The sequence below is a fragment of the Pan troglodytes genome, chromosome 8, assembly GCF_028858775.2.
Source record: "Pan troglodytes isolate AG18354 chromosome 8, NHGRI_mPanTro3-v2.0_pri, whole genome shotgun sequence".
Taxonomy (NCBI): Eukaryota; Metazoa; Chordata; class Mammalia; order Primates; family Hominidae; genus Pan; species Pan troglodytes.
In genome coordinates this window covers 58,898,321-58,913,213 of record NC_072406.2, presented here as the reverse complement: position 1 = coordinate 58,913,213, position 14,893 = coordinate 58,898,321, and the positions used below count along the sequence as shown (strand labels likewise).

General features: G+C 40.4%; 1 protein-coding gene and 1 non-coding gene across 4 annotated transcripts in view; both read right to left on the bottom strand.

Moving 5' to 3' along the window:
- TIMM23 (translocase of inner mitochondrial membrane 23) overlaps window positions 1-14,893 on the bottom strand; it is a 34,244-nt gene that overhangs the window by 8,419 nt on the left and 10,932 nt on the right. For 2 of the 3 annotated variants that reach the window (XM_001160552.6, XM_016918313.4), the window contains exons 5-6: window positions 12,498-12,556; window positions 9,089-9,199 (exon numbers count right to left, since the gene is read on the bottom strand). In XM_001160552.6, coding sequence (XP_001160552.1) covers window positions 9,089-9,199; window positions 12,498-12,556 — 170 coding nt within the window. Of the gene's footprint in view, window positions 1-2,940; window positions 3,624-7,781; window positions 9,200-12,497; window positions 12,557-14,893 lie in introns of those variants that run through there. The other variant, XR_010146612.1, reaches the window with a different exon arrangement.
- Window positions 13,109-13,302, bottom strand: LOC112204668 (small nucleolar RNA SNORA74). The gene has a single exon (XR_002938338.1). It is a non-coding gene; the product is annotated as a small nucleolar RNA SNORA74 (small nucleolar RNA).

Genomic DNA, 14,893 nt, shown 5'->3' with positions numbered 1-14,893 from the left:
CAAAAGAAATCAGAGTCTAACTTTCTGTGGCAAGGACCTTCTTGCAGTAGTAACATAACATAGTCTGGAACACCTCCAACATAAATTATGAAAAGAAAGCTCTTGGCTCAGAAGAGAAAAAGCAAAAAAGAATACTCATTAATTCTATGTCACAGGACAAATAGATTTCAATTTCCACTGCAATTGTAGAAGAGGTAAATAATCTGCTGACCCAGAATTCCAACATGGACTCACACTTCCTGTCTTAATAACTCGAAACACTGAAATCACTCTAACAAAGGCAAATCAATGTCTTATTAATTTCTGGTTAAAAATAGACCCAAGAAGACAGGGCACAGACATAAATTTTGTGTGGTGGGAATACAAATATAACTTCAACTTCCAGATTCATGGATTTGGAAATGACCTTAGGCACTCTAAGTATAGCACCACTGAAGAAGTTTACATTTAGGGAATGGCTAATCCATGCTGATCTAAACTATTTCCAATCCCCAATGTACTCTTTAAATACAGAAATTTTAAAAAAGAGGGGGCTGGGAGCGGTGGTTCACACCTGTAATCCCAATACTTGGGAGGCCAAGGCAGGGTGGATCGCTTGAGCTCAGGAGTTTGAGACTAGCCTGGGCACCATGGTGAAACCCCGTCTCTACAAAAAACACAAAAAAGTTAGCCAGGCATGGTGGCGTGTGCCTGTAGTCCTAGCATCTTGGGAGGCTGAGATGGGAGCATCACTTGAACCCAGGAGGCAGAGGTGGCAGTGAGCCATGATCACACCACTGTACTCTAGTCTGAGACCCTGTCAAAAAAAACAGGAAGGGCTCAACATAGTAGGTACAGAGCTATTTTAATAGAAAGATCATGAGGGAAAAACTAGCAGCTGTCAGATAGACGGTAATTTATTCTATTCATTTATTTATTTTTATTTTTATTTTTTTGAGACAGAGTTTCGCTCAGCTGCCCAGGCTGGAGTGCAGTGGCGCGATCTTGCCTCATGGCAACCACCATCTCCTGGGTTCAAGCGATTCTCCTCTCTCAGCCTCCCAAGTAGCTGGGATTACAGGCACCCGCTATCATGCCTGGCTAGTTTTTGTATTTTAGTAGAGATGGGGTTTCATCATGTTGGCCAGGCTGGTCTTGAATTCCTGACCTCAGGTGATCCACCTGCTTCGGCCTCCCAAAGTGCTAGGATTACAGGTGTGAGCCACCACACCCAGCATTTCATATTTCATTTCTTTCATTTCATTTCAAGATGGAAACTCACTCTATCACCCAGGCTGGAGTACGCCACTGCACCTGACATTTCATTATTCATTTCATTTCATTATTTCATTTCTTCATTTCATTTCATTGCACCCAGCATTTCATTATTCATTTCATTATTTCATTTCTTCATTTCGTTTCATTTCATTTCGAGATGGAAACTCGCTCAATCGCCCAGGCTGGAGTGCACCACCACACCTGGCATTTCATTATTCATTTATTTCATTTCATTTCGAGACAGAGACTTGCTCTATTGCCCAAGCTGGAGTGCGCCACCGCACCTGGCATTTCATTATTCATTTCATCATTTCATTCATTTCATTTAGAGATGAAGACTCACTCTACCGCGCAAGCTGGAGTGCACCACCACACCCGGCATTTCATTATTCATTTCATTATTTCATTTCGTCATGTCATGTCATGTCATGTCATTTCATTTCGAGACAGAGACTCGCTCTATCACCCAGGCTGGAGTGCGCCACTGCATCTGGCATTTCATTATTCATTTAATTTATTTCATTTCATTTCACCCAGCATTTCATTATTCATTTCATCATTTCATTTCATTTCGTTTCATTTCCAGACGAAGACTTGCTTTATTGCCCAGGCTGGAGTGCGCCACCGCACCCGGCATTTCATTATTCCATTTTATCATTTAGTTTCATTTATTTCATTTCATATTTCATCTCATTTCATTTCATTTCGATGGAGACTCGCTCTATTACCCAGGCTGGAGTGCGCCACCACACCCAGCATTTCATTATTCATTTCATTTCACCCGGCATTTCGTATTTCATTTCATCATTTCATTTCTCACTTCATTTCATTTGTTTCATTTCATTTCAAGACAGAGACTCGCTCTATCGCCCAGTCTGGAGTGCACCACCACACCCGGCATTTCATTATTATTTCATTTTTTCATTTCATCTATTTCATTTTTCAATTTCATGACGTAGACTCGCTCTATCACCCAGGCTGGAGTGCACCCAGCATTTCATTATTCATTTCATATTTCATTTCATTTCATGACAGAGACTCGCTCTATCACCCAGGCTGGGGTGCGCCACCCACATTTCATTATTAATTTCATTATTTCATTTCATCATGTCATGTCATTTCATTCTGAGATGGAGACTCGTTCTATTGCCCAGGCAGGAGTGCAGTGGTGTGATCTCTGCTCACCGCAACCTCTACCTCCTGGGTACAAGCGATTCTCCTCTCTCAGCCTCCCGAGTAGCTGGAATTACAGGCACCTGCCATCATGCCCGGCTAATTTTTGTATTTTAGTAGAGACAGGGTTTCACCATGTTGGCCAGGCTGATCTTGAACTCCTGACCTCAGGTGATCCGCCCACCTAGGCCTCCCAAAGTGGTAGGATTACAAGCGTGAGCCACTGCACCCAGCATTTCATATTCCATTTCATATTTATTTCATCATTTCATCTCCTTCCAAAACGGAGTCTCACTCTATCACCCAGGCTGGAGTGCATCACCACACCCAGCATTTCATTATTCATTTCATTTCATTATTTCTTCATTTCATTTCACCTGGCATTTCATTATTCATTATTTCATTTCTTCATTTCATTTCATCCCATTTGAGACAGAGACTCGCTCTATCACCCAGGCTGGAGTGTGCCACTGCACCTGGCATTTCATTATTCATTTCATTATTTCATTTCATCATTTCATTTATTTCATTTTTTCATTTCATTTCACCCGGCATTTCATTATTCATTTCATTATTTCATTTCATCATTTCATTTCATTTCGAGACGGAGACTCCCTCTATTGCCCAGGCTGGAGTGCGCCACTGCACCCAGAATTTCATTATTCATTTCATTATTTCATTTCATCATTTCATTTGATCATTTCATTTCAAGACAGAGACTCGCTCTATCACCCAGGCTGGACTGCGCCACCACACCTGGCATTGCATTATTCATTTCACCCAGCATTTCATATTTCATCTCATCATTTCTCATTTCATTTATTTCATTTCATTTCAAGACGGAGACACGCTCTATTGCCCAGGCTGGAGTGTGCCACCACACCTGGCATTTCATTTTATTATTTCATTTCAGTATTCATTTATTTCATTTCTTCATTTCATTTCATTTCACTTCAAGATGGAGACTCGCTCTATCACCCAGGCTGGAGTGCGCCACCACACCTGGCATTTCATATTTCTTCATTTCATTTATTCCATTCCCATATTCCCATTCCCATTCAATTTCATTCCATTTCATGACAGAGACTTGCTGCATTGCCCAGGCTGGAGTGCACCACACGCATTCCATTATTCATTTCATTATTTCATTTCATCATGTCATTTCGAGCCGGAGGCTCGTTCTAACGCCCAGGCTGGAGTGCAGTGGCGCGATCCCTGCTCACTGCAACCTCTGCCTCCTGGGTTCAAGCGATTCTCCTCTCTCAGCCTCCCAAGTAGCTGGGATTACAGGCACCCGCTATCACGCCCAGCTGATTTTTGTATTTTAGTAGGGAAGGGGTTTCACCATGTTGGCCAGGCTGGTCTTGAACTCCTGACCTCAGGTGATCCACCCTCCTCGGCCTCCCAAAGTGCTAGGATTACAGGCGTGAGCCACCGCACCTAGCATTTCATATTTCATTTCATTTCATATTTAATTTTGTTTCATTATTTCATCATTTCATTTCAAGACGGAGTCTCACTCTATCACCCAAGCTGGAGTGCACCACCGCACCCGGAATTTTATTATTCATTTCAATATTTCATTTATTTCTTCATTTCATTTCATTTCACCCGGCATTTCATTGCTCATTTCATTATTTCATTTCATGTCATCCCATTTCATCTCATGTCATCTCATTTCATTTCGAGATGGAGACTTGCTCTATTGCCCAGGCTGGAGTGCACCACTGCACCCGGCATTTCATTATTCATTTCATCATTTCATTTCATTTCACCTGGCATTTCATTATTCATTTTATTATTTCATTTCATTTATTTCATTTATTCTCTTCATTTCATTCCATTTCATTTCAAGACAGAGACTTGCTCTATCGCCCAGGCTGGAGTGTGCCACCACACCCGGCATTTCATTATTCATTTCATCATGTCATGTCATGTCACGTCATTTCATTCTGAGACAGACTCGCTCTATCGCCCAGGCTGGAATTCAGTGGCGCGATCTCTGCTCACTGCAACCTGAGGTTGGGAGTTTGAGATCAGCCTGACCAACATGGAGAAACCCCGTCTCTACTAAAAATACACAAAATTAGCCAGGCATCGTGGTGCATGGCTACTCGGGAGGCTGAGGCAGGAGAATCGCTTGAACTCAGGAGGCAAAGGTTGCTGTGAGCCGAGATCATGCCATTGCACTCCAGTGTGGCCAACGAGAGTGAAACTCTGTCTCCAAAAAAAAAAAAAAAAAAAAAAAGTGATGGTAGATGCTAACACTGGCAAACATTAGTAAGTACTAGAAGGGTCATTTGGCAGTAGTCATTCACGTTTTAAGCATGCAGATAATTTGCTCAAGTAACTTAATTTTTAGCAATTTATCCTACAACTAAAATGTATGTGCAAAACTGTATGTACTACAGTGTTTAAGAAAAGTCCTCAAAGAAAAGGTGGTATCTGAACAAAGATGGACAGATGATGCAGCATTTGAGGTAGGTATCTGGAAGGACTGTTCTAGGAAATGGTAACAGCAAGAACAAAGGCCCTGAAGTGGGAGTTAAAAGACAATGTGAAAAGGAGTAGAATCTGGAGTCATCAAAGTGGCAAGGGAGCAAATTACAGAGAAGATAGAGCCACTTTAAAGAATCTGGCTTGGCCCAGCGTGGTGGTTCATGCCTGTAATCCCAGCACTTTGGAAGGCTGAGGTGGGCGGATCATGAGGTCAGGGGATCGAGAACATCCTGGCCAACATGGTGAAACCCCGATTCTACTAAAATTACAAAAATTAGCTGGGCGTGGTGGCGGGCATCTGTAATCCCAGCTACTTGGGAAGCTGAGGCAGAAGAATCGCTTGAACCCGGGAGGTGGAGGCTGTAATGAGCCAAGATTGTGCCACTGCACTGCAGCCTGGCAACAGAGCAAAACACCATTTAAAAAAAAAAAAAAAAAAAGGAAAAAAAGCTTAATTGGATTTTGATTGCTACCTTCTAAATATCAGCACTTTCATTTAATCATAAGCCTCAAAGTGTTTATAAAACTTCTAAAAAGTTAAGTTTCACAATTCTCCTAAGGAGAGTCTACGCATACTGAGATGTTAATGCAGGGTTTAGAAACTGTCAAAAACTTTCATAAGACCCTCAAAGAGATCTAGGACAATTCCTCCCACCCACAGAAAAGCAATCACCCAAACAACTGAGAATCAGTGGCAAAAAAACTCTCCTAAAAGGACACAGTACTATGGGGAATCAAAAACAATTCAGACAGCTGGGCACAGTGGCTCACGCCTATAATCTAGCAACTCAGGAGGCTGAGGTGGGAGGATTGCTTGAGGCCAGCCTGGGTAACATAGCAAGACCCCATCGCTAAACAATGAAACAATGAAAAAAATTAGCTGGGTATGGTGGCATGCACCTGTAGTCTGAACCACTGGGGAGGCTGAGGTGAGAGGATCCCTTGAGCCCAGGAGTTCAAGCCTGTAGTGAGCCATGATGGCACCATTGCACTTTAGCCTGGGTGACAGAGCAAGACCCCAACTCAAAAAAAAAAAACAAGGGAAACATTTTAGTGAGTTTAGTCTTGCCAGGAAGAGACAAGTAAGGGACAGATGGGGGCAGTGGTGAGGGAGCCCAGGACAGCTAGCTGCTATGCTATTCAAAGTCACATATATTGCTTCCACAATATAACAAAACAGAAAGAAACCACCAAACAGCAAACAGTCTTCTAGTAATCCAATCATCATTTTTTTCTTTTTTCTTTTTTTTTTGAGACAGAGTTTCACTCTTATTGCCCAGGCTAGAGTGCAGTGGCACGATCTCGCCTCACCGCAACCTCCACCTCCCAGGTTCAAGCAATTCTCCTGCCTCAGCCTCCCGAGTAGCTGGGATTTCAGGCATGCGCCACCACACCTGGCTAATTTTGTATTTTTAGTGGAGACCGGATTTCTCTATGTTGGTCAGGCTGGTCTCAAACTCCTGACCTCAGGGGATCCACCCGCCTCAGCCTCCCAAAGTGCTGGGATTACAGGCGTGAGCCACCGTGCCCAGCTGACCCAATCATCTTTCATTTCAACCTTTTCCTCACCATCTCTTCAACTAATACTTTTCCTGGACCATTCTGACTTCAGGCTTCTACCTCCAATCTATTTTATCTACCCACTACTTCTAGCTTAATCTTCCTCAGAGATAATTCTAATACTCTGTCCAAAAACCTTTGATGACATGCTGCCTTTCTATGTAATTTTAAGCTTCTTACCTTAGCTTTCCATGCCATAAGCCTAAACTATCTTCCCAGACTTTTCTCCCACACCTTCCTTATATGTATCATATAATCAAACAAATACATCAGAAAATTCAGTCCATCCTTAAGGTCTGGCTCAACTGTTATTTATTACTTCTTTCCCTTTTCTAGAAATTTTCCTGATTTCTCTATCCTGGAGGTAATTTGGTTTGGTGAGAAAGACAACGGGCTTTGGACTCAGACTAGAGTTTGATGCACTAGACCGTGACAGAGCTGTGTGAGCATGTGGAGGTAATTTAACTTGTCTGAATTTTAGTTTCTTTGTCTATAAAACAAGGGAGTACCAGTCTACTACCTTCAGAGAATGGTAAATGAGCTGACCTATATAAAGGATGTGACCTCCTTTCTACTTTAAGCGTATTTTGTACAATTCTTAGCGGAGTTAACACAGCTTTCCTCTTGGAAGTCAACAGACAATATGTAAGACTGAAAAGTCAAGAAAAATCAAGATAATAATATTATTTAAAAACATGAAAATAAAAAATAATGAATTAAAGCAGCCTAGGCATGGTAGCTCACATCTGCAATCCTAGCACTTTGGGAGGCTGAGGCAGGATGACTGCTTGAGACCAGGAGGTTCAAGACCAGCCTGGGCAACATAGTGAGACCCCATCTCCAAAAAAGAAAAAAAAAAAAGAATTAGCTGGGTGTGGAGGCGTGTGCCTGTAGTCCCAGCTACTCAGGAGGCTGAGATGGATCACCTGAGCCCAGGAGGTCAAGGCTACAGTGAGCCTTGATTGTGCCACTGCACTCCAGCCTGGATGACAGAGTGAGACTCTGTCTTAAAAAAAAAATTAAAATAAGCTGGGAGTGGTGGCTCACGCCTGTAATCCTAGCACTTGGGAGGCTGAGGAGGGTGGATCACCTGAGGTCAGGAGTTTGAGACCAGCCTGACCAATATGGTGAAACCCCGTCTCTACTAAAAATACAAGAATTAGCCAGATGTGGTGGTATGTGCCTGCAGTCCCAGCTACTCAGGAAGCTGAGATGGGAGAACTGCTTGATCCCAGGAGGTGGAGGTTGCAGTAAGCCGAGATCATGCCACTGCACTCCAGCCTGGGTGACACCAAGACTCCGTCTCAAAAAAGAAAAAAAAAAAAAAAAATTAAAAGTTGCCTTTGGGAAAAGGGAATTAAGGTGAGACGTATAGAACACGTTGCACATCATTAAAATCTTTTAGATGTTAAAAAGATAAAAACCTTGACTTAAAAAATCATGTATGTGGATTAAACATCATTAAAATCTTTTAGATGTTAAGATAAAAACCTTGACTTAAAAAATCACGTATGTGGATTATTTTGATAAAAATAAAAATTAAGTAGCCAAAGATGTATCAACACAATAAAAAAGCTAAATTAGGCATTACTTGAATGTATGCTTCTAAACTAGTAAAACTTATCACAGAAGAGAATTATCTGACCCTTGACAGCAACATGTTGATCTCCCAGTAGAGTAAGATGATCATAGGAATAAGATGCTATAAATTGACTTACAGGGAAGTCATTCCTGGGCTTTGACCTTGTGTGTGTCTTGTGATAGTTTAATATGCTGATGTCACAGGTCAAACTATTGTTTAAAACAAAACCAACAATTCTGAATATTCTATTGCTTAGTCTGTCCAAGATTAAAAAAACTAAACTAAAATGAATGAAAAATACAGAAAAGAATCTTATATTCTTAATGTCAAAAAACCACCATAAACCATATGATCCAAGAATCCCACTTCTGCGCATATATCCAAAAAAAGAAAGAAGGACCTTGAAGAGAAATTTGTACATCCATATTCGTAGCAGCATTATTCACAATAGCCAAAAGGTAGAAGCAACCCAAATATTCCTTGATAAAAGAATGCACATGCAAAATGTGGTATACATACACAGAATGAATATTATTTAGCTTTAAAAAGGAAGGGAATTCTGGCACATGCAACAACATGGGATGAGCCTTGAGGATATTATGCTACGTAAAATAAGCCAATCAAAAAAGGACAAACATTGTATGATTCTACTTATATGAGGTGCCTAAAGCAGCCAATTCAGAGACAGAAAGTGTAACATTATCAGGAGCTAAGGAAGTGGTAAATTGGGAGGCTTAATAGGTACAGAGTATCAGTTTTGCAAGATGAAAAAGTTCCAGAGATTGGTTATATAATCATGTGACTATAATACTAATGTACTGTATACTTAAAAATGGTTAAGATGGGTAAATCTTATGTTTATTTTACCACAATTAAAAACCAAACCAAACCAAAATAACCATAAAGTTAGAACACTAGATTATACTGCAACAGAGTGTAATTTCCTTGAAAACCATGAATTTTAAAAAGCGCACTTCAAGTGTATTAAGAGATGGCTCCCCATTCAACAGTACTCACCTGTACATTTATACAACATGCCTGTCATGGTTCCAGCTGCTACTGTGTTAAGGTCATCTTCTGCACCTCGTGTTTTCTCAATGATGACACCAAATGCACTATAGAGCAAAGCTAAAGAGGAAATGGAAGTGCTCAGTGACAAAACAGTGATAAAGTGTGATATTATGATATACATATATTGGTTTTCATCCATGGTTCCTAGCTCATAACTCCCATAGCCCTTCCTAAGTGACTAAAACAATCACTTGTTAAGGTATTTGTCCTTGGTTCTGGAATCAGCTTTGGAACAGCTTCAGAGGGACAAAGGTGAAGGTCTTTTGTTGTATTACTGGAGCACTTCAGGCCTCAGAAGCAGCCTCAGAAACAGAATCTCTCTCTCTGACCTTCTCCTGCCCTCCTTTCACCTGCTCCCTTTTCTCCCCACAGCAGGACTCTAATCTTTACCCACACTTTTCTGTCTTGGAACTGGCCATAAAGAAATTCTATGACCTACCTTGCCTGATTGCAGGCTGTAAGACCCCCATTTCAGGAAGAGATCGTACCCCATACCCAGGAAGAAGAAATGTTGCACAGAAAGGCCAAGGAGAATCTGGGCAGGCAGGCCTTGCTGGGTTTCTGCGCCCAGTCTATTAGTAGTAGAGCATGCCCTTTTTGTCCAATCACAGTTCTATAAGGTTGTCCGTGCTTCAGTCATGCCTATCCAATCAATTTTCCACATGAGGCCCAAGTGGATGGGGTCGGAGGACTTTCTGGACAGCTGAACTCATGGGACTTGCAGGAAAGTGAGAAAGAACTCACCCACGTGTCAGGAGGCTAGTGCACCCCAACTCCAGTGAAATGAAAGCTCCTGCACTCAGGGCCCATCCAGGCCTCACCTTATGTATTCCTTGACTGGGCTATTTGTATCCTTTAAAAATATCCAGCCAGGTGTGGTGGCTCACAAAGTTTCTGTAATCCCAGCACTTTGGGAGGCCGAGGTGGGAAGATCACATGAGCCCAGGAGTCAGAGACCAGTCTGGGCAACAACATAGGGATACCCCCTTCTCTAAAAAAATTTTTTAAAAAATTAGTTGGCATGGTGATGCATGTTGCCTGTAGTCCCAGCTCCTTGAAAGGCTGAGGTGGGAGGCTTGCTTAAGGCCAGAAGTCTAGGTTGCAGTGAGCTCCACTGCACTCTAGCATGGGTGACAGAGCAAGACCCTGTCTCAAAAAAAAAACAAAAAAAACCAAAAAACTTTATAATAAATACGCAAATGTTAAGTATGTGTTCCCTCGATTTCTGTGAGCCAATCCAATAAATTAATCAGACCCAAAGAGTGGGTTGTGGGAAACCCTGACAAAGCTGGTTGGTCAGAAGCACAGGTAAAATAACCTGGAGCTTGCTATCAGCATCAGAAGTATCCAAAGTGGGGCTCAGTTTTGTGGGACAGAGTGCTCAACCTGCTGATCTAATGCTATCTCCAGGCAGAAGTGAAACAGGAGGACACCCAACTGGTGTCCACTGCAAAAGAGATTACTTGGTATGTGGGGAAATATTCCCACATAACTGGTCACAGAACTATCCTATGTTGACTGTTGTAGTGTGAGAGCAGAGGAAAAACTGTTTTTTTTTTCCAACACAAAAGTCAGTATGGCAATTATATTTAGAAAAATTTATCCAAAGATATACATGGAATGATCACTAGAACAGTTTCTAATAGCAAACATCTGGCAACAAATAAAATGCCCATCAAGAGCATTTGTACCATCTGAATTGATCCAGAGAGGGACTTTTCATATAATGGAATACTATACAGTCACTTAAAAAGCAGAAGAATCATTTTCACTAATAAGTAAATCAGGGACATGTGCACGTGGTACACGACTGACTGGCTATGCAGAGAAACGCCTGGAAGAATTCAGAAGAAACATCAATAGTAGCTATTTCTAGAAAGTACCGCTAGGAAGTCTCAGGAAGAATATTTAAAATTTTCATTTATATGCTACCCATAATTGCTATACTTCGGATTAAAGACACACACACACACACACACACACACACACGTATTTCTAGTATAAGAAAAAATAGATTAAAAAAAAAGTGAGGTTTGATTCTCACGTATTATAACACTAGCACCATTTCATTTTAAAGTATCTTCCCCCAAGCCATCCTTCTATGCTCTTGCAGATTCCTATCTGGAATGAATGTTAAACTTTTAAACTCTTTCTCAAAATTATAGCTACGCTTGCCCCTTGCAACAATACACCACGCTCAGCCTTACAATTCCTCTACTGCAGTATTTTTATACTTCTATGAAAGCTCATCTTCCTCTTCAACTTATTTAACTGAAACTGATCACGAGCAGAACACCCTTCTCGATCATACCACAATGGGTACACAGAGGGTGACCAGCCATTCTAGTTTGTCCAGGACTGTGGGGCGGGGTGGGTGGGAGGTGGAGATTATTGGAACATAGTTTCTTGGACTTTTCTCTGAAAGTCCCAGGCAGACAAGGACAGCTGACTAGGTATACAAGCAATTAAAAGAAACAGAGGGGGGTGATTCTGTAGGAGGGTGGGAAGAATGCAGACATCAGCAACATATGAAAGCAGCCATCTCTTAGGATCCAAAGTGTGAAAACTGGCTTTACAGTGTGAAGATGTACTGCTTCCAAATTCTGTGACAAGGCAGGACCTTACTCTGCCATAACAAACGCTTTTTCTATGTTTTCAATGAGTTTTCTATGTCTTCCCCTCCTTAATCTGCCACAATTTAAATTGAGATTTTCAACTAAGTTCATACAGTAGGAAAATTTTGGATGTCAGGACATAAGCCATAAGAGATCTATTGTAAGTGATCAATCATTCATAAACAATATGGTATGAAAGCATTAGGCTCTGACTAAGCACTACTAAATTACCTTTTGCCTAGAACTGCAAACGTTTTCATTATCTACAAGGAACCTATTCCAATTGTGGCAATTAGGTGCCTGAAATCTACTCAGGTAAACAGACTAATGAACAGGCTATTAAGAAAACATAGCAAGAGGGCTGGATTAATTTATCGTGTATCACTACAGGACCTTGAACCTTGCCTAACATACAAAGCTCTTTACTTTGGACCTAAATCATCTGGATTTCATTTAAACATGATTTTATTGGGTGTTGTGCTTGGAAAGGAGAGTGTGCAGTGTCCAAAAGATTTTAAAAATTCAGAAATGGTATTAAGAATGGTATTAGCACCTGAGATTATTTCATAAGTTAGTTCATGGTCTTTCCCTAAGCAGTATCTACATTATGCATTGGAATGGATTTAAACATAATTGTCTCATATCCTAGGACCAGAATATGGGTTGATCAAATTGTTCATGATATTTGTGCATTCTTTCTTTAAGTTAACAATTTATTATCAAACGAGATCTCTACTTACCCAGAGAACCTAGAGTATTAGCCCAAAGTGCCCCTTGCCTAGTCACCATATTCAAAATCCTATCAGGGCAGAAAGAGAAAGAATCTGTATTTAGAATCATTATTTCTCTAGTAACCTTTAAAAACAATAATGGCTATTTAACATGTCTAGACCCAGGGCTCAAAGTTTTTTAAATTCTAAAATACATCTTAATATCTCTGATTTCAATAAGGATGGTTTTTACTCTACATAAGTGAAAATTAGGTTAAAACTTTCAAAACTTTAGGCAAAAGTCTTAAGGACTTTTATATAAGTCCTTAATAATAATAATAATAATAATAAGGAAAACTCTTATTATTAAATGTATAATATAATGAATACACCTTAAATATATATAAGGCTTTGAATGACAGCCTGGAATGTATCTTACAGAGGTTTACAGAAACTAATCCATGTAAAAAATGCCACTGTTAACTATGGCGAGCTAGCTTCTAAAAGGTTCTTTTTGGGAGGGGAACATATGCTTAGAATGTTAAAGATAATCAAAGTAAAGAATATCAAACTACAGAATATAAAGTAGAATTAAAGAGAAGGAATCAGCCATCTAACTAGAATACATGGGGAAAGCACCCTGTGTCTGCTCCCAGACTAGAACCAAGCAGCCAAGGTGAATGCTCAGCACACTCTCAAGGAAGCACAGTTCTGCCTTGCACCAGTGCCAGACACCACCAGAACAGTGATGGACGCAACTGGATGAAGAGAAGACATTCTTCTCCCAGCAGTGTAACACCATATGGTTCTGTCCAGACATCTGACTACTGCTGGAAATTATGGAAATACAGTAACAAAGAGTGAAGGAACTCATTCAGTTTAATTATTAAACGACTCAATTAATGTTCTACAGAAACAAAAATTTGTATTGCTTCTAAAAGATTGTTTTAAAAAATCAGTAATGTTTACAAACAGAAGTATATTGTTTCTAATTATGTTACATATTTACTAACGTATTTTAAGTTCAGCCATCTTTTTTCATTTTTAACAAGCATTTTAATAACTTGTTTTAAGAAAGGAAGCAAGTTGTCTTTTCTAGGAGATCTACTTCCAAATTTGTATTTAATATGATATTGGGGTTTTTGTCTCAAAATAAGATGGGAGAGGAGAAGGAGATGGGATAGAACTAGCCATGGTTGATGGTTGTTGAGGATGGGTTATGGTTCATGTGTTCACTATGCTATGTATTTTGTCTACTTTTATATATTCAAAATTCCCCATAATACAAAAACTTAAAAATATTATTGAAGCAAGGGACAAGTAATAAAAATATTGAAGGATCTAGGCTGGTAGAACATGGACAGAGATCCACACAGTAACAGGAATATAAAAAACTTAACAGGGCTAGGTGCAGTGGCTCACGTCTGTAATCCCAGCAGTTTGGAAGGCTGAGGCAAGAGGATCACCTGAGCTCAGGAGTTTGAGAACAGCCTGAGCAATACAGTGCGACCCCGTCTCTACAAAAAATTAAAAAATTACCTGGGCATGGTGGCATGTGCCTGTAGTCCCAGCTACTCGGGAGGCTGAGGTGGGAGGATCACTTGAGCCCAGGAGGTCAAGGCTACAGTGAGCTGTGATGGCACCATTGCACTCCAGCTCGGGCAACACAGCAAGGCCCTGTCTCTCAAAAAACACCACAATTTAACAGGCCTTCCAGTTTCCCATGGTCTAATTCTAGCACATCTGGTGCCATCTGCTGGCTGAACAATATGAAAGGAAGATGGAGTTTAAAGTGTCCCAAAACAAAACAGTAGCCATCGAAAAATACATACTCATGATTCCACTTACATGAAGCATAAAAATGGGCAAAACTAAACATATTGTTTAAGGAATATCAAGAGGGACTGGCCATGTTTACTTCTTAAGTTGGGTGAAAACATACGTTCCGATCCTTTTAACTGTACTTTCCCTTCTCTGTAACTTCAAGTTCTAACAGAAAACTGTGTCTTATCCTTTTGGAATTAACTCTAATCCTAAAAATTTTATTTAAAATGTATCTGGCTCATCATTTCGGAAACATAAAGTCAAGACAGTAAGAAGTTCAAGTTAAATGATGGCAGCTTGAACCATCACTCTCATGAGCTGCTTATTCTTCATTACCATTTCCTATGGATCTGCATGCCCCCAAACAATCCAAAATTCCCATTAGCAACTCAACAATTTGAAAAGCAAGTCACATAGGGTTGGAGAATGTAACAGGTGCAGCTGAGAAGTCAGGCTGGCATAGCACTAGCTGACTGAGGGACACTGATTAAAAAAATCACTCCTTTTTAAAAGCTTAGAGTCAGTAATCTGATTCCTTAGTTGCTTTTATTTTGATTAAGATTAAAAAACAAAGACAAAAAAGCACATAACTATGCTAACCA